Consider the following 19,028-nt stretch of genomic DNA (forward strand, 5'->3'; position numbering starts at 1 on the left):
CCTCTGTCAGTGTTTTCTTCCTCTTAAAAAACAGTGTGGAGATACTTCTGCTTTCATTGCATCATTAAATCTAGCAAAATGTTCACTCTCTTCTAAATAAAATGCAGCTAAAATAAACACATAAACTGTTTTGTCTACTGTGCACACATTTATTTAATGATTTTAATGCAAAATATTTTCCACTAAGAACAATTCACAAAAAGTACAGTGTATATAAGAAAGAATGTACTTCTAAATAACCAAGTACACAAATCTTGGTTGGCTATCGATCCCAAAGGACTGAATGCCAAAACAGTGGATAAAACAAAACACTTATGTTTTTTGCAGGGGGGGGCAAGCACCCCACACCACCTGCTAATTATGTATACCAACTCCAAGATTACTGTACAGTGGGAAAAGGCTATTTCCCCAATCCCCACTGTGGACAGTGTTGCACAGACTTAACACTGGCAGAAACAGTCAAATGAGTCTGAATCACTTACGCCAATGCTAAACACATTCGAGATTACGAATGTTCGATTATATGGGGTGTTCCCATATGAAGTGGTGAAAACTTACATCAGACAATTGTACAGGAAGATAAACAACATCTTTAATACTCTTGAGACAATATGAAGGAGCAGTTAACATACTGTGAACTAAAAATACTGCCAGGTAACGTAACAATTTCAAGATAAAACAGGAAATAAGAATGTTGGTGGCCGATAAGGTATTTACAAACCTTTTCTCTCTGCTCCATTAGTATGGTTGAAAGCATGAGCCAGCTTAGTGGATGGAACTGCTGAAGAAAGATTGTGAATATCTGATATGGAGTATAAAATCTTTCATAGTCCATTGTTTTATCTGAACACTGCTTCATCAGAAAATATTTCTGGAACTTGAAGTTAGAGAAAAGAAAACTGAAAAATGGCAATGGTCAGTCTAATGTACTTTTCTAGTATCTGTTACATAGTAAGTAAAGCAAGGTATGCTTATTACTTACAGGTGATTCTGATTCTGTTTAATTAATTGTTTAACAACCCTCCTGCTATCATAAAAATTGTTTAGTCAAGAATGTCCAAGGGTGTCCATTATAACCTCATTAAAAACTAGAGTTTCTAGCACCCTACACAAAACTGACTGGTTGAATATCAGTTTGTTTAATGCAGTGTGGCCGTAAATTACATTTATGTTTGATATGTGGATGTGATAACTGCTGAACTAGAAACGATATTTTGTTTTCATACATTATTGTTCTGATTGTATTATAATGTGGTGTAAACTTAATTTACATTACCACATAGCCTCTTTCTTCATTAAACTATTGTTACTGTTGTTTCATTAAATTGACTGGCTACAGCCTGCTTTCTGTTACACTGGTAGCCCTAATGCAGTCTTTGCTGCTAACCCACTAGTGAGAATAAGCATTTGATGCTAGGATAGTGGCTAATGGGAAGAACTATTATGTTCTTTAAGATGCTGACCTCCTGAAGGCTTTGGTGCATAATAGTTATGTGTAGGTCCTGTTGGAATTCCTAATTATTTTTTTCTGATATTATGATAGTAGATTATAAATCTATGACTGACCTCCTGAGAGCTTTGGTATTTAATAGTTATGTGTTGGTCCTGTTGGACTTATGAATTTTTTTTTCTGATATTATGATAGATCATAAAATCCTTGACTAATATATTAGGCTACCCCATATGTTTGTAAGGCTCAAGATCTCAGAAATCACCTGATTATTCAAGTCAGAGTGAAACACAATTGTCTGTGATCTCTGTGTGCTGTTTTGGGAAGCTTCTTCCTTCCCCAGTGCTCTGCAGTTATGAAATTGCAAATTATAAACTTTAAGGAAGCTGCGGTGGTGGTGCTGCGGTAGCATTGTCGCCTCACAGTAAGACGTTGTCCTGTTCGATTCTCAGCTAGAGCGTCATCTGTGTGGAGACATGCGTGAATGGGCGTACCTTCATTGAAGGTTGTGCGTCAGGGCTGGCAACTCGGCACATAAAAATCCACTGTCAATCATTAGCGGACCGGAGTTCCGCTGTGGCGACCCCTAACCGGGAAAAGCCGAAAGTCACAACAACAAAAGGGGAGCTGGGTGCAGGTGGGCTTCCACTTGCAAAAGACATTTATTTTGAGTTACTGCATTATATAGATATAACTGAAGGACTTGAAATGTGAAGGATTGTGTTATGATGCCTCACAACAAAAGTGCTATTATGACTTTGTATCATTAAACAGCCTTTCTGAAACTGTAAACCAGTTTGTACACAAAAGTACATTTCTTTCGAGAATGTATCCTTCCCAAATATCACTCCCCCATCCTCCCCTGGAAACCATATGTTTAAGAGAGCATACCTTTCCAGTACTGCTATTTTATGAAACAGTTTATATAATTAAATAAAAAAAGAGAGACATGATTAAAGGGGTCCTGACTGAGCAACTGCATCTGTAATCTGTCAGTCATGGTTCCAAAAAATAAAGCTTGAACTGTGGTGTACATGATGCATGCCTTGTTCTTCCCTTGTTTATATCAATATAACAGTGACATGAGTATGTGTATCTGTGGGCGTAACAGTGTTTAAAATAGTTCAGTGCACGGCTCTTCATTATCTTCTACAGTTTTGTATTTATGCTTTGTTCTAAGAGGATCTGTCTGCACAGTGCTGGAAGAATTATTTTCGTCAGTATTACAGATAATGATGTTTTTACGTTTTCCCTAGGTGGGCATTCACTCTGATCATCATCTCCTCCTACACAGCCAATCTGGCTGCCTTTCTCACTGTGCAAAGAATGGACGTACCAATAGAATCGGTCGATGACCTTGCTGACCAAACTGCTATAGAGTATGGAACAATCCATGGTGGCTCTACTATGACCTTCTTTCAGGTATCCTGGGTTTATGCTTATCTGTTCTCTGTTAAGTCCACTGTTCATTGTGTGCACCACACTATAAGTACAATCTAAATATAGCAGTTACAGCACACCACTGAGATAGCATTTTCACATTCTTTTTTTTAAAAAAAACATATGTGCATGTGAAACATGCTGTCTGTGTTTCTGTCATTTTGATTGGATTTTTTAAGTCCCTGCGAGAACAGTATTTGCCATCCTTGGCTGTTCTGTGCTTTTGTATACCTGCTAAAGCATTCACTAATTCCATTAACTCATTGACATCTGTTGTTATACAATACAACTGAGCTCCATATTGTTTTTTTTTTTGTGAAGAATTCTATTAGGTAGATGAACAGCATATACCACTTTTGAATCAATATACTTAGTACATTCTCCCAGTAGCTGTACAAAACATTGAATATCATCGGCAAACATACAAAATGCTAGAGTGTGACCCTGTTTCACATTAATTGACAAGACAGACTTGACCAAGTCATTTGTAATCATACTAGAAGATGTCACACTGGTGATAAATTTGTATTTATGATATGAAATTCAAGAATTTTTTTTGTCCTTCTTAAAACAAAACACTTTAACCCATTATTTCTAGTGTTTTACATTCACAATTTTCCAAATACTACATACATTTCTTTAATATAATAGAAAGCACGCATGAAAAATGGTAAATAGAATTCTATTAATTTGTGCCCCAGTGTTCAGCTTAACTCATTACATCCGAATGATGCCTCCAGCTGCATCTGCAGTTAACTCCTACTGATGCCTCTAGGCGTCAAACATTGCTTGTTCATATTTGCATCGATAATTCTAAAACTATGTTTTGTACAAGGTTTTAAAATATTTCATCTTAAAGCTTATACAGTGGCAAACTCCACTGCCTTAATACTTGGCCTCTGTCTAGTGCAGGTAAATATATATTAACTGTTGTTTTCATTATATTAATTTATATGGATATAATTTTTACATTTTTCTAAATATCTCAACAACCAAGTAACACAGACAGAACTTCGTAGCCTCATATAAAAGCTTTCAGCTAGATGAATAAAATGCTGCTGACAGTGTGTGTGCAACTTGAGTGGTTGCAGAGATATTGTACGTTGTTTACAAAATGTTATAAATGTAATAGTTACTGTGTTTATTGTGACTTATAAAATGTGGATTAAGACCTAGAACCTAATGAATACTACCACTGTAAAAATAGTTTGTGCTGAAGAGTTTGCCATTTACACTTCTTTCATAACCCCTATGGTTCCACAAATATGAACATCTGCTTGAAATGTGAGGACATAATTTGATTCTGTCAAAAGGCTGAGGCTCCGCCCATTGGAAGTTACAGTGCAAACTTCCTGAGCTCAATTGGAGTAAATGAGTTAAACAGGATGTAACATTTATGAGAACTGAAAACAAGAGGCCACAGTTGCAAAGATCTAGCCCAGTGTAATGTCTTTCGGCTTTTCCCGGTTAGGGGTCACCACAGCGGAACTCCGGTCCGCTCATGATTGGTAGTTGCCAGCCTGATGCCCAACCTTCAAGGAAGGCAAAGAACTAGCCCAGTGTAATACCTTGGACTCCTTTAGTTACTGAGACAACAAACAGTTTTGTTTCCTTTCTTATATTGGTGTTTCCACAGCATAAGTCATCTTACTTTTCTGCAAAATCGCTCTCCTTTCCACTGCAGAATACCCCCCCCCCCCCCAATAGAAGATTTATCAGCTGCTGTGCAAACGTTTGACATCTTCAACCTTTCTTGGCTTTGCAAAGTTTTACTTTGCTTTCTCTGCAAGTTATAGCATAAGCTTAGCTTCCTTGTTTCTGCTGAAATGTACGAGAAATGAACTTTGACTGTACCTGTTCCTGGCACCTTTTCAAATGTTAAATCTGACCCAGTATTAAGCAACTTGATGTGTATCTTAGGACAGTCTGTTATAAATGCTTGCATTCTGTATCCAGCTCTTCACTGTTCACATGCAAGCTGTGCATTAAGACAGATACTTTTTTCTCCCCTTGTATTTTTAATTAAACTTAAATATGCAATTACAGTGTTCATGTTTGGCACAACACACTGCTCAAAATGTATAAAATAAAAGGGAAGCTCGTATGCATTATCTGAGTATAGCAAACAAATACTGAAATTGCTGCTTTACTACTCAGAGTAACCTTCAGGTGGAACCAACTTGCCACAAATGCCTCAATGAAGCAAAATAGTTTGATTGCTGATTTCCACAGGAAATTGCTGCCAGTGATGTTTCTAAATGAGCATCAGCTATAATCCTTTTTTGAGTGTTTTTTCCCCTTCTCCATGTTTGTATAACTGTGGATTGGGTATATATTAGTTTGGGGAGCTGGTGGGCTTGTCGTTATTGATGCAGTTTAGTTAACAAGCAATATATGCTTACCAATGTCTATGATGGCGTAATTAAAACTGCATAAGCTAATAAATGTTTGTAATTTGTGTAAATATCTCAGGCTTTTGGGCTAAGCCATAAATGAAAAGGGTCCTTGGATTGATGCACTCACCTAGTCAATGAACTCAAATAATGACATAAAAACATACATACATAAGTTGAATTTAAGTCAAATATTTATTGTAGCAGTTTGTACCAAGTAGGTTTTACCATTTAGAATTATAGAATCACAGGATATAAAAAGCAATTTGACCAAAGGTCATGTGTGCCTTAACAATAACCACCTTCAGGCTGCCACACCATTCAAGGATGGCAATGTTTATATGTCCTCAAGTAAATTTAAGGGTACCTACCTAGTTATCCATGCTATGTCTAAAGCATAGCAGAGAATCACATTGCTTGACCTGTAAGGGGAGCCTGTTCCAGTGCAGAAGGGAGGTGCTGGATGTTGAACCTATCACTCCATCTAGTTTTATTTATTTCCTGATGAGGGTTTAGATCTCACACGTTAGTGTTGCCTACACTGTTTGATTTATTAAGAAAACTAGGTCAAGGATAGTAGGATCCCTGAGGGCATGGTGAGGAACAGATGCCCCTCAGGAGTTTACAAGAAACTGAATAGGGGGCAAAGATTCCAACTCTGCTGATAGCTAAGATTTTTGAAGCCAAAGACCACTTCTGTTAGGAACATTTTTTTTGAAGTTTTTGAATGTGTCTAACAAGATACATTCCAAAGGGTGCATTGTATTTTATAAAGCATCTATCCAGGGCAGAATATAAGGGAAAGATGACTTCCTTGGTTTTAGAAGAGAGAAGTGATGAATTTGGCATTACTTGTAAGATATAGAAGGATTTCCTAACTGAAAGTTCAACACAATGATCACAGGAAAGAGAGTTATCAACCCAGATGCCCATGTTTGTAATCACTGAGTCGCTTGATAGAGGAGTGTTATTGATGCAGTAGGTTGAAGCAATTTGTTGTTTCCCAAAAGGGATGATCATGCATTTCCTGACATTTAGTTTAAGTTTGTTTTTTGATGCACCAGTTGACTTATGTTAATTCATTTTGAGGGGAATAAGTATCATAGGTTGATTTGATAACTACATCCATCGTGCAGTCATTAGCAAATTTGGTTAACCAAAGATCAGTGTGTTATCAGTTCCGAGGTCAGAAAAATAAATGACAAACAGGAGGGGGCCCAGCACAAATCACTGATGATCACTACTGGTCACCTACTCTCTGACTGAGAAGGTGTCACCAACTCTGACAAAGTGTGTTCTTTCCTTGAACCAGTTTGCAGTCCATCTTATCACATAGGAATCTATGTTTAATATTATAAGCTTATTTACAATTCTCTCATGCAGTATGGTGTCATATGCCTTGGCCAAATCAAGATAGGCAGAATGGACAATGTACCCACTTTCTGTCACTTGCCTGACCTTTTCAAAGAAGCTTACAAGATTTAGTAGACATGATCTACCTTTAACAAAGTTGAATTGCTGTGAGTCAAGCCTAAATAGATTGTTGATGCTTTTATGAGGTCAGTAATTATGTACCTCCATGGCTTTATAGGTAAGATTCATTAGCATGATGGCTCTGTAGTTTCCAGGGCTCATAGTCATCCCTCCTTTATGGTGCGGCATCACTATCCCAGTGTGACAGCGTATAGCGACATATCCTGTAGCTAGGCTTAGGTTAAATTGTTTAAGCAGTGGACCAATAAGTACATGTTTGCACTATTTTCTAAGCAGCCTGGTATGTTGTCATGACCAATGGAGGAAGTGTTTCTGGTCTTTGAGAGTATCTTAAGGGTATAGGTTCATAGGTTCATACTAGGCTATCTGCCCGAGGGCATTTACAAGCCTAGCCCATCGTTTTGTGGCTTACGCCACCCCTTTAGTATGGGGAACTATACCCATTATTTTGCTGTGCCTCTGTCGAGCTGTGACACTGAGGTAATCCCTGGGGTATATCTGCGATCTCCCATCCATTGGTCAAGATTTCTCTTGAACAAGGCCAGCGAGGTGCTCTGCCTCACATGTACCGGGATTTTGTTCCACAGCATAGGGAGTCTTTGGGTGATGAATCTATCCCTCCAGCACGTCCTATTAATAGCCGTGTTGAGGTTTAAGTCTCCCGTCCTTGTGGCTCTGATGGATCTAGATTTTTGAGGTGAAGCATATTCATCAAATCTGGGTTTGACATGGCCTTGTATGTTAGGCAAGGTCACCTCTGAGCAATGATGGCGACTGAATAGAGCTGGAGTTCTTTCAGTCGGGCAGCATAGGACAGATTTTTGAGACCCTTTATCCTTTTGGTGAGGAACTTTTGTGGCCTCTCCAGCTGCTGCAAGTGTCGGGTCAGATACATTCCGAATGGGGCATTGTACTCAATCATTGGTCTGATGAGTGATGAGTAAAGGGAGACTATGACCTCCCTTGATCTAGATGAGAATCCCTTCATGATAAGGTGGGCAATGTAGAAGGTCTTCCTAACTACCGTGGTGATGGTAGAGTGGGAAGTGACTCAACGATGACTGAAGTTGGGATGATAATTTCAGGGAAGAAGTCGAATGCAATGTTTTTTTACTAGTATATTTACAATGTCTTTAGGGTTTGAGTGGTGGACACCAATATGAAAAAGTTCAGATTAGTATAGTGAATTATTTGTTAATGTTCTAATGTAACTGAAGAAAGGTTTGCAGTTATCTTTTGTCTCAGTTGCTAGCCTGAGTTAACAGAATGCTTTGCTGGTGTTTATGTTGGCTTCAGTTTTTAATGAGTTTTTTTATATTATCTTCATGGAAAAGTATGCTGACTTTGCCTAATTTGAGCAGTTTATTCCTTCTGTTATACATTTTGGTTATATGGACTGACAACTGTAGTAATGTGCTTTTGAATTTACTGCTGTATATGGTTCTAGTGAGGGCTTCCAGGTCAATGTTTTTATCTAAATAGGCATAAAGATCCTTAGTGCAGGTGGCAGCATATCCCAGGCCAACTGTGGAATTTTCATGAGTGGATTTAGAGATTTTTGTTATATAACTGTAAATGATTTACCTTTTTTGGACTCTCTAAAGAGAATGATGTTGGTTACCAGGGGAGTGGATGTTTTGATGTTAGAGGGAACCAGTACATAGTCTGACTTACCTAATGAGGGGCTGACCAGGAAAGGGAATAGACTAAAGTTAAGTCTGTGAGAACCAGGCTGGAATGTTCTTGTCCCTTGTGGAATCAAGGGTGAGTTAATCCAGGGAGTTATTGTCCAACCAATCCAAGAAGCATTGGGCATACTCTGTGTTGGTAGGGTAGGTACTCCAGTCTATGGAGGGATAGTTGATGTGGCCAGGGACTGCTGAGCCATTGCTTTTGGGGATATTTTCAAGGAATGCCAGGAAGTTTTCAAGATCAGGTGGGGTCATAGATGGAGATCTATGTTGTGTCTTTCGGCTATTCCTGGTTAGGGGTCGCCACAGCGGAACTCCGGTCCGCCAATAATTGGCAGTAGATTTTTACGTGCTGAGTTGCTAGCCCTGACAGACAACCTTCCACAAAGGTACGCCCATTCACGCATGTCTCTACACAGAAGACGCTCTTGCTGAGAATCGAACTGGACAACGTCTTACTGTGAGGCGACAACGCTACCGCAGCACCACCATCACAGTCATAGATGGAGCTCTATAATAAACTTAAAGTTTGACTTCCTTAAGATGTGCTGGAGTTCTGTGAGCTCTTTGGGGGACTCTTTGGGAATCACCTATGAAGGAATACTGTCATGACAAAGACTGGAATTCACTGTAGTTTGCCATTGGGTTTAAAACCATGGTAAGCACAACACCTGACACAGACAGGGTGCTTTCTGTACATTTAAACCATGTCTCAGTAACAAGACAAGCATGGTCTTATTGACTATGTTGATCACCGCATGCAGAATAGCACAGCTGGTAGCAGATTTGTGCAAATTAGTGCAGTAAGGTTTGATCCACAACACTATAGTGCCTAGAACCTATACAATGAAGGAAGATATTACTTCAGTACTGTCGCTTGTCCTTCTGTAACATAGATGACAAGCAGGCGGGGTATTTTGTTTAGATGCTTTAATACACAGAAACATCAGGATGGATAGCAAAATCATAAAATATAAACAAACTGATTAACAGACAGACCTTACCTACATACATGCTTACATCTGAACAGTTTACTACAAAATGGCAGTCAGGCTCGCACATGCTCAGTATTTATACACTTGTGCAAGCCCTTGGATAACTTCTTAAAGAGACACACACACACACACACACACACACACATTGACCTACATCCTCCCTCTTAGAAAGATTGCCCTTAGTAAAAAAACGTATTAGAGTTAGACATGGGTTATTACAGACATTAGAAACAAACACAATGTTCATGTCCAAGTTGCTTGGTATCTGTTACAGGGTTTAAAGATGCAACCAAATCTTGTAACGTAACAGTCTGGACCAAACACAGCAATGGGGACAGTCTTCAGTGAACAACTCACATCAGGAACCTCTGGATTTGTCACAGGAATTTGAGTATTAGTAGCTGTATTTAGAGCACAACCAAAAGCTGTTTGCTGAATTTCCTGTTTGCACTTAATTTTAAATCGTTTTTTTCTTAAAACTTTCATATTTTCTGTCCTTGACCTAGCACTCTTGTGTGGGGTCATTTACTGCACTGTTATAACTTGATATTACTTGTGAACCTCTGCTATCTCTGTAAAAAACAAAAACAAAAAAAAAATCTTGCTTTTCCCACTTTTCTGAGAGTTAAAAAAGTTCAGTTACAGGCTTGCTGTTCCTGAACTGTTTGAAAGTTTCTGTGAGGCCATTTTTGCTTGGGCTGAAGGAGGGTCTCTCTGTTCATCAGTGGCAGTGACTAACATTGAGCAGCTTCCTGCCCCCATAGAGGTGGTTACTGACTTGAAACTGTAGTTTTATTTTCCCTTTTGGCTCTATTCCTGCTTCTTTCCAGCCCCTGCTATCAAGCACGCTTTAACGTGCTTTAGCATGATTAAGCGCAGAGTTGCCACTAGAGCAGCATCGGGCAGCGCCGGTTAAACAAGGTTAAACTCTTTCTGGCTCCAGAAAGTCTGTTCTTCAATTATTCCCTTAGAACTGCTCTGTTAGGAACCTAAACAGTTTACACCTACACTAAAAAGTGCAGCACTTGTTCCAGATAGCTTTTTCTTCTCAAGCTCAGCACTTGTCTTATAAGCATATCCCTTGTCTTATAAGCATTCTCTTTGCAGGTCAAGCACTCCTATATTATACAAATCTCTCACTAGCAAAACCCCCCAGGAGTGCCCACTTCCCTGCTAAGCCCACTACTTTTCTGTCTCATACCAACTCATAATTCTTTCTAGCATGTCGAAGGGTCAGATGCTGGCATCCTCTCCTGCCCATTTGGTGAATCTGGGAATTCTGAGACAATGTTACAATTGCCTCATGTACACGGACAACCATCTCCTCCTCCCATGTAACACTAACACTTGTGAGAGATGCAGCTATTTAGCCAGACTGGAGGCTGAGCTCTCTCAACTCAGGACTGGCAAGACCAGGCAGGAGGAGAAGGCAACTACACACACCACAATACCAGTCTCTCATATATCAACCACACCACTGAATCAAACACATAAACACACTAAGACATACTCGGAGGCTCTGAGTAAAAATTTACCTAAACAGCAGAGGCCTCCAAAGCAGACACCCAAGCAACTGCAAACTCAATACACCACACAAACAACACATAAACAACAAAATCAGTGTGCAAAGCAGTCACTGCCCTTAAGGCCAAATACAACACCAAACATACTTGTCATAGGTGACTCCATAGTCAGACACACTGACGTCCCGCTCACCAGACTGAGTAAGGAGAAGGTCACAGTAAGCTGCCTGTCGGGCACTAGAATCCGCCACATAACACAAGCACTCAAGGTCTCTCAACAGCAGGTACAAGTACGACTCAGTCATTGTCCACGCTGGTGTCAACGACCTGAGACGTACCTCCTTGGACTACATGAAAAGAGACATTGAGGAGCTCTCTGATTATGTAGCCCAGGCAGGTATGACCCTGACCTTGAGCAGTATCCTACCTTCACCTAGAATGATGCCACAATACAGTGATAAGATGATCAGATTTAATAATTGGCTTAAATTCCGGTGTCATTCAAAGGGGATCCAATGTCTGTCTGCCTGGGATGACATGCTGGACAAGCCACGCTGCTTGGCAAGGGACGGCTTGCACCTGTCACCCCTAGGCTTCCGGATATTGGCAAAGGCTCTTGCCACCCCCATAGTGCCTTTTTTAGGCAAGGCTCAAATTCTAAATCTACCACCCTAGAACACAAAAAAGTAAAAAAACTAAGGGTAATGCTGCTCAATGCCAGAAGTCTCAATCTCAAGATGCACGCACTCGAGGCCCTTCTCAGTATGGAGAACATCGATGTTTGTGCTGTGACAGAAACCTGGTTCAAGGCTCCTGAGAGCACCCCAGCACTAGCAGGTTTCACCTCATATCATGCGTTCCGGCCCCAAAATCCGGACAACACCAAGAAAGGAGGGGGGTTGTCCATATTCATAAAGGACACCCACACCTCAAGGTTGGTGGCAACGCACGATGCATCGGAGACCATCCAGGTGCAATTAACCATAGGCAAGACTGCTCTGCAATTTGTAGCATGTTACAGGCCACCCTCTCAAACTCAGGAACCTCACATGGCCTCCCTGAAAACAGTGGAGGGGATAAATGTATCTCCAAACACCATCATACTAGGTGACTTCAACTACCCTAATATAGACTGGGAACACTACTCAAGCCCAAACACTCTAGCCCAAAGGTTCCTGGAGTTCATAAACTCAAATGCCATGGAACAACTAGTCACCATCCCCACAAGAGGAGAAAACATACTTGATCTCATCATCACGAACATGGGATCACAATGTTCAACACCGAAGTATACCCCTCACTGGTGAGATCAGATCATAAACTAATCTCGCTGGAGGTCCTCATGCCGCCCCACCTGAAATAAAAAGACCACAGTGAAAAACTTCTCAAAAGCCGACTTCACACTTCTAAAAACTAGTGTGGTCTCCTTTAAGGCCCCTGAGCAAGTGGTAAACATTACTCAAACTGCTGAATCACTTACAAATGCCTTCTACCAGCACCTACAGGACTGCATGGATCAGGCAATCCCAAACAAAACTAAGACTCTTTGTACCAAAGGCAAGCGTCCAGTCTGGTGGACCCCAGCCATAAACAAGCTCTACAACAAAAGGAGGAAGCTACTACAAGATAGAGCAAAATCCTTGAAAGGTAAGACACCTTTGATCATTATAAGTAAAAAACTAAGAGCTCTCATAAAATCATCCAAGGCAAATTTTGAGAGAAAAATCGCCAAGGATTCAAAAGACAATCATAAGGCCTTCTTTAGCTATGTTAGAAACCTGGGAGGAAACTCCCAGATATGCTCAGAATTAGTTCAAAATGATGTGAAGATTACTGAACCTACACAAATTGACAACATACTGGCTGACAGGTTCAGTGCAAACTTCTCCCCCCAAAAGGAGAGATATCTATACCAGAGGATTGTAGCCCCAAACATCTCCAACGCCCAGGTGAGAACTGCTCTCTCCAAAGCAAAAACACAGCATCCATGGGACCGGATGGTGTCCCCGGCTGTGTGCTCCATGAACTCAATGAGGAATTAAACCCGCAGTTAGGACAGCTGTTTAATCTTAGCCTCACCTCAGGATACGCACTCAAGGAGTGGCGCACGGCGACTGTGGTCCCACTTCACAAGGCGGTGCCTCCACCGACCCTGGAAATTACCGTCCCATTAGCTTGACAAGCCTTATCTGCAAAGCCATGGAGAGGATCATAATGGAACTCATAAATAAAGACATAGGGAACTTGCAGACTTTGGATCCAACCCAGTTTGGCTTTGTCAAAGGCAAATCATGCCTTTTAAACTTGGTTGACTTTTTCGAGACAGTCACCAAGGCCATTGATGAGGAAAGGCAGTCCATACAGCCTACCTTGACCTGGCAAAGGCCTTCAACACAATACCCCACTCAGGTATCATCAAAAAACTCATCAGCTTGAATGTAAACCCATACATCACAAGATGGGTTGCAAACTGGCTAAGTGGCAGAACCCACAGGGTCAGAGTTGCTGGAGCCATGTCTGACTCAAAGCCTGTCACAAGTGGTGTCCCACAGGGCTCAGTCCTGGGTCCACTCTTGTTCGGCATCTACTTTTCTGAAGTACAAGCAAACACAGGAGGGTTATGGCTGACAAAGTTTGCAGATGACTGCAAACTAGGCGCCATAGTCGAAAACACATCTGACACAGATATCCTTCAGAAGGGCCTCACAGAAACGGATAACTGGTGCCAGAGCCATGGCCTAAAGTTAAATGCCAAGAAATGCATAGTCATACCCTTCGGGAAAAACAAGGTTACCCCTAGCTACCATATAGGTGGCAATCCACTGAGCACAGAAGAAGTCATCAGGGATCTGGGGACCCAGGTTGACAGTAGCCTTTCATTTGACACTCATGTTGCTAAAGTAGTTAGGAAAACCTTCTACATTGCCCACCTGATCATGAAGGGATTCACATCTAGATCAAGGGAGGTCATCGTCCCCCTGTACTCATCACTCATTAGACCTATGATTGAGTACAATGCCCCATTCGGAATGTATCTGACCGACACCTGCAGCAGCTGGAAAGGCCCCAAAAGTTCCTCACCAAAAGGATAAAGGGTCTCAAAAATATGTCTTATGCTGCCCGACTGAAAGAACTCCAGCTCTATTCAGTCTCATACCGCTTGCTCAGAGGTGACCTGTGCCTGACATATAAGGCCATGTCAAACCCTGATTTGATGAATATGCTTCACCTCAAAAATCTAGATCCCTCAGAACCACAAGCGGGAGACTTAAACCTGACACGGTTATTAATAGAACATGCTGGAGGGGCAGATTCATCACCCAGAGACTCCCTATGCTGTGGAACAAAAAATCCCAGTACATGTGAGGCAGAGCAGTTCTGTGAGCTCTTTGGGGGACTCTTGAATCACCTATGAAGGAATACTGTCATGACAAAGACTGGAATTCACTGTAGTTTGCCATTGGGTTTAAAACCATGGTCACAACACCTGACACAGACACAGCAAAATTAAACCATGTCTCAGTAACAAGACACACACACACACACACACACACACACACATCCCTACATCAAAAAGAAACAAGCTTGGTATCTGTTACAGGGTTTAAAGATGCAACCAATCTTGTACTAAATCTCTGTGACAACTCAGCAGACAGTCTTCAGTGAACAACTTATATCAGGAACCTCTGGATTTGTCACAGGAATTTGAGTGTCTTCCGGGACTTCCTCTGGAATTGGAACACCAGACAATTCACTCTGAGATAGAGTCTTTCTCGCAGGCTATGTGCTGTGGTATAGGCTCGGACACTGGTCTCAAATGTTTCCAATTCTGCCTAAAGTCTGTTCCTTGTGATTCCACAATGTATGATCTCAGCTCTGGGCAAATCCTCTTCACAACACCAATTCGATCATAAACTTTGGCTCCTCCTTCTCATAATGGATTGAGTGGTTTGCTGGTTTTATCATAGTAGGACTTCTAGGTTAAGCACTTCTTCAGCAAATTGGCTTTCACTGACATGTTGTTCTTGACACATGGAACCAACAATTGACTACTGATTGGTAATGTGGTTCTGGTTTGTCTCAACAGAAGTCTCTGAGCAGGTGAACCAAGATATTTATCACGAGGAACGTTTCTGAGATTCAAGAGATTCAGGAAAACATCACTATTATCTAATTTTGACTTCTCTGATAACTGTTTTATACTTTGAACTGCACCTTCTGCCAAGCCATTTGACTGCAGGCACTCTGGCCTACTTGTGACATGAGTAAATTCCCATTCTTCAGCAAATCTTTTGAACTCTTGGCTTGTAAACTGCATGGCATTATCAGAAATAACTTTGTGCAGACTACGATGTACTGTAAAATGACACTTCATCTTAGTAATGACTGTACTGGATGCTACATTAGGAAGTAAGTCAATCTCAGACCAATTGGAGTAAGAGTCTACTATCACCAAATAATGCTGATCATTCCACTCGAAGATGTCGGTGGCTACTGTCGACTAAGGTAGTTCCAGAATTTGGTTTAGCTGAAGTGGTTCCTTCTGTTGATGTGACTTAATACTGTTATACATGCAACAAGATGAAAGTGCTCTCTCAATGTCTTGTGACATAGAAGGCTAAAATACTAGTTATCTCACCCTTCTTTTGGTAGAATCAGTTCATGGGTGACCACGATGCAAGATAGTAATGTACTCTGGTTACAAAGACTGTGGAACAATTATTTTTGAACATTTCATAATGATACCTTTGTCAGACAAAATCTCATCTATGTATGGAAAATAAGGTTGCATTTCTTGAGGTAAACTAGATTGCTTTGATGGCCATCCTTGATTGATAAAGTAGTTGAGCGTTTGAAAAATTGAACCTGTGGCTGTGTGATTTCTAAGCTCATCAAGACGTGTGGAAGAAAAATTTCTTACCTCCATGACTTCATACTCAAGGTTCTCATTCTCATGCTGTTCTGTGGTGTTTCCAGGTGATCTGGATAATGTATCAGCAAGATAAAGAAGTTTGCCTTTCTTGTAGACAAGAGTGAAATTACACTTTTGCAATCTCAGCATCATACGTTGAATTCTGGCTGGAGCTGAATGCATATGCTTTCTCAAGATAGTGACTAGAGGTTGGTGGTCTGTTTCGATCTTGATAGGTCTACCATAAACATAATCATGGAACTTTGAACATGCAAACACAATTGCCAAAAGTTTTTTCTTGATCTGGGCATACAGCATTTCAGTGTGGGTAAGAGTTCTCAATGCATAGGCAATAGGTTGTTCCTCTTTTAGAATGACTGCACCAAGATCAAATTTTGAAGTATCACAGGAAAGTGTAACTGGCTTGTAAACATCATAGTATCTGAGAGATGGTGGACTAGCAGTGCTCTGTTTCAGGATATCAAATGCTCTTTGGTGTTGCTCTAACCAAGACCAGGATACATCTTTATGTGTCAGCTCTTTAAGCAATGCTGAAAGTTGGCTGAAGTCTGGAATGAATTTGCCTAGATAGGTAACCTTGCCAAGAAAACATTGCAGGGCTTGAACATTGTCTGGTGCTGGCATCTTGAGAATTGCTTAGAAGGGTCTGGTTGTAGGCCTGTATTAGTAAATAAATGACCAACATAAGTAACTTATTGTAGCCTGAATTGGCATTTCTGTGGCTAGAACTTAAGATTCACTTGATGTGCCCTTTCTAGAACTTTTTTGAGATTTCTGTCATGTTCAGCTTTATTATGACCTCCTACTAGTATGTTGTCTACTATAATAGCACAAGGATATCTGGAAAAAATTTGCTCCATTGCACATTCAAAGACTGCGCTTGCAGAATTTATCGCAAATGCCATTCTCAAAAATCTGTACCTGCCAAACGGAGTACTGTAAGTAGTTAGCAATGAGGATTTCTTGTCAAGCTGAATCTGCCATAATGAACTCTTTGCATCTAAGACAGAAGAAGCAGTGGTGTTTAGCATCAAGGCTGCAACTTCTTTGACTGTGTGCATTGGATGATGAGGTGTTTTTAGAGCTTTATTCAAATCTTGTGAATCAATACATATTCTGATGTCATCTGAGCTTTTCTTCTGAGCTACCACCATAGAAGATACCCACTCAGTTGAAGTTGCAACTGGACAAATCACACCTTGTCACACCATTTTATCTAGCTCAGCCTTGACTCTGTCCTGCATGGCTATTGGAACTTTATGTGCTGGCTGATAACTGGACTGACCTCTGGGTCTAACTTCATGGAGTACACAACTGGAAGTTTGCCTACTTTGTCTTCTAATAGATCAGCATAAGTAGAAAAAATGTACTGGGTGAAATTAGAGTAGTGGTCTTCTAAGCTAACTTGGTGGACTTCCTTATTAAATGAAAGCAGTCCCATTTTCATACCTCTGAGCCCTAATAATGAGTGGAAGCACCCCTTAACCACATAAAATAACAAGTCATAGCTTCTTCCAGCAGAGTAACATGAAAGCACTGCTGAGCCTTCAGTTTGAATTTCTTCACCTCCATAAGCAACAGGCTTCACATACCTTGCCAAATCAAGCCTTTCACCATGACACACTCTTGCAAATGTTTCTGCTGACATAACATTGCACTTGGAACCTGTGTCAACTTTGAGCTCTATGGGTTTGCCATTTATCTGAACAGTACAGAATACTTCATTATTTGCCTTTAAATCTACTGCATTAACTGGTTCATGAAGCACTGACACACCACACCATCAACATAAAGAGTAGGGTTGCAGCTCTCTAATTGATCGACTCATTTCTCAAAATGTTCCCTTTTAATAAAAGAATGTGGGCCTTTTGATTTACAAAACTTTTTGAAATTATTCCACTTATTACATTTTGGCATTGTTAACTAAAAGCTAAACACTTTTACCATTTAGATTCATGACTTCCACCACAATTACGACAGTTGACAATGAAACTTGGTTGGGGCCCATGCTTTGAGTTTGCTGACTAATTCTTATGCTTCCACCAAGAACAAAAAACTGATGTGAAAAACAAGAAAAACGGCTCAGGAAAAATGCCAGCGTGCACAAACAAGTATTTAATAAAATCAATGTCCTTTAAAAACCAATGTTGTGATGGAAAAAAGTCCAAAATAAGCCAAAAAAACAAGAATCAACAAATCCAAGTGTAAAGCGCTTTTCGTCTGTTAATATAAACAGACTCCTGCAGACAAATGCACTCTGTAAGTCAAAGGGAATTTAAATGCAGCACAAGTAGTCACATGACAGATGTTACTTAAAGTTAACTCTTTCAGAGTCAGAGCAGTGCTGACTTGCTTTTCACCTTTTAAAGAGAAAGACAATGTGCAAAAATCAAGAAAACCTAACAAGTAATTTGAGTTAAACACAGTTGTTCAATGTGTTTCATGCATTGCATTCTAGTTATTTTACGCTCTACTTCTCAAAAGCGAGAAGTGTATATGTCTATTACTACAAACCAGGATGTTATATCAACGAGCATTAACATATAAAAACAAATAAATAAATACACACCGTGCACATGGTTTAATACATTGTTGTTGTTTGGGGGGGGGGGTGTAGTGTGATAGCATTACACGTATGGGCACCCTTTCAATATTTAGACTTATTATACATCTGGGACATAACTGTAGCCCTGTTCAGTACTTCACGTACAGGCACTGACAACACATTCAACATTAGCATTTGTATGTTTTTTTCCATCACAACATTGGTTTTTAAAGGACATTGATTTTATTAAATACTTGTTTGTGGGCGCTGGCATTTTTCCTGAGCCGTTTTTCTTGTTTTTCATTCTTATGCTTCACTGAGACTGTGCAAACTCTGGAATTTGCTAGAGAGTTCTGAGGTTTAACAGTGAGTGCTGCAGGGGATACAGTTACTGCCATGTGCTTGGACCTGTTTCTTTTAACTACATGCTACTATCAACATGAGCTTTATCACTGTGCCTTCTAAGGCTATTCTCATTAGTAAGCATATTTGTGTGCTTTTCTTTGAGCTCATATATCTGACAAATCTCAGTAGTCTTATTCAAAGTGAAATCATTGTCACAAA

At 40.3% G+C, this 19,028-nt stretch overlaps 1 protein-coding gene across 1 annotated transcript in view; it reads left to right on the forward strand.

Annotated features, from left to right (window-relative positions):
* Positions 1–19,028, forward strand: part of GRIK4 (glutamate ionotropic receptor kainate type subunit 4) — a 5,029,336-nt gene that overhangs the window by 4,779,649 nt on the left and 230,659 nt on the right. Inside the window, exon 19 of the mRNA XM_044081017.1 lies at positions 2,707–2,872. Coding sequence (XP_043936952.1) covers positions 2,707–2,872 — 166 coding nt within the window. The remainder of the gene's footprint in view (positions 1–2,706; positions 2,873–19,028) is intronic.

Source organism: Protopterus annectens, chromosome 8.part0 (assembly GCF_019279795.1).
Source record: "Protopterus annectens isolate FY-2018-M chromosome 8.part0, PAN1.0, whole genome shotgun sequence".
Classification (NCBI taxonomy): Eukaryota; Metazoa; Chordata; order Ceratodontiformes; family Protopteridae; genus Protopterus; species Protopterus annectens.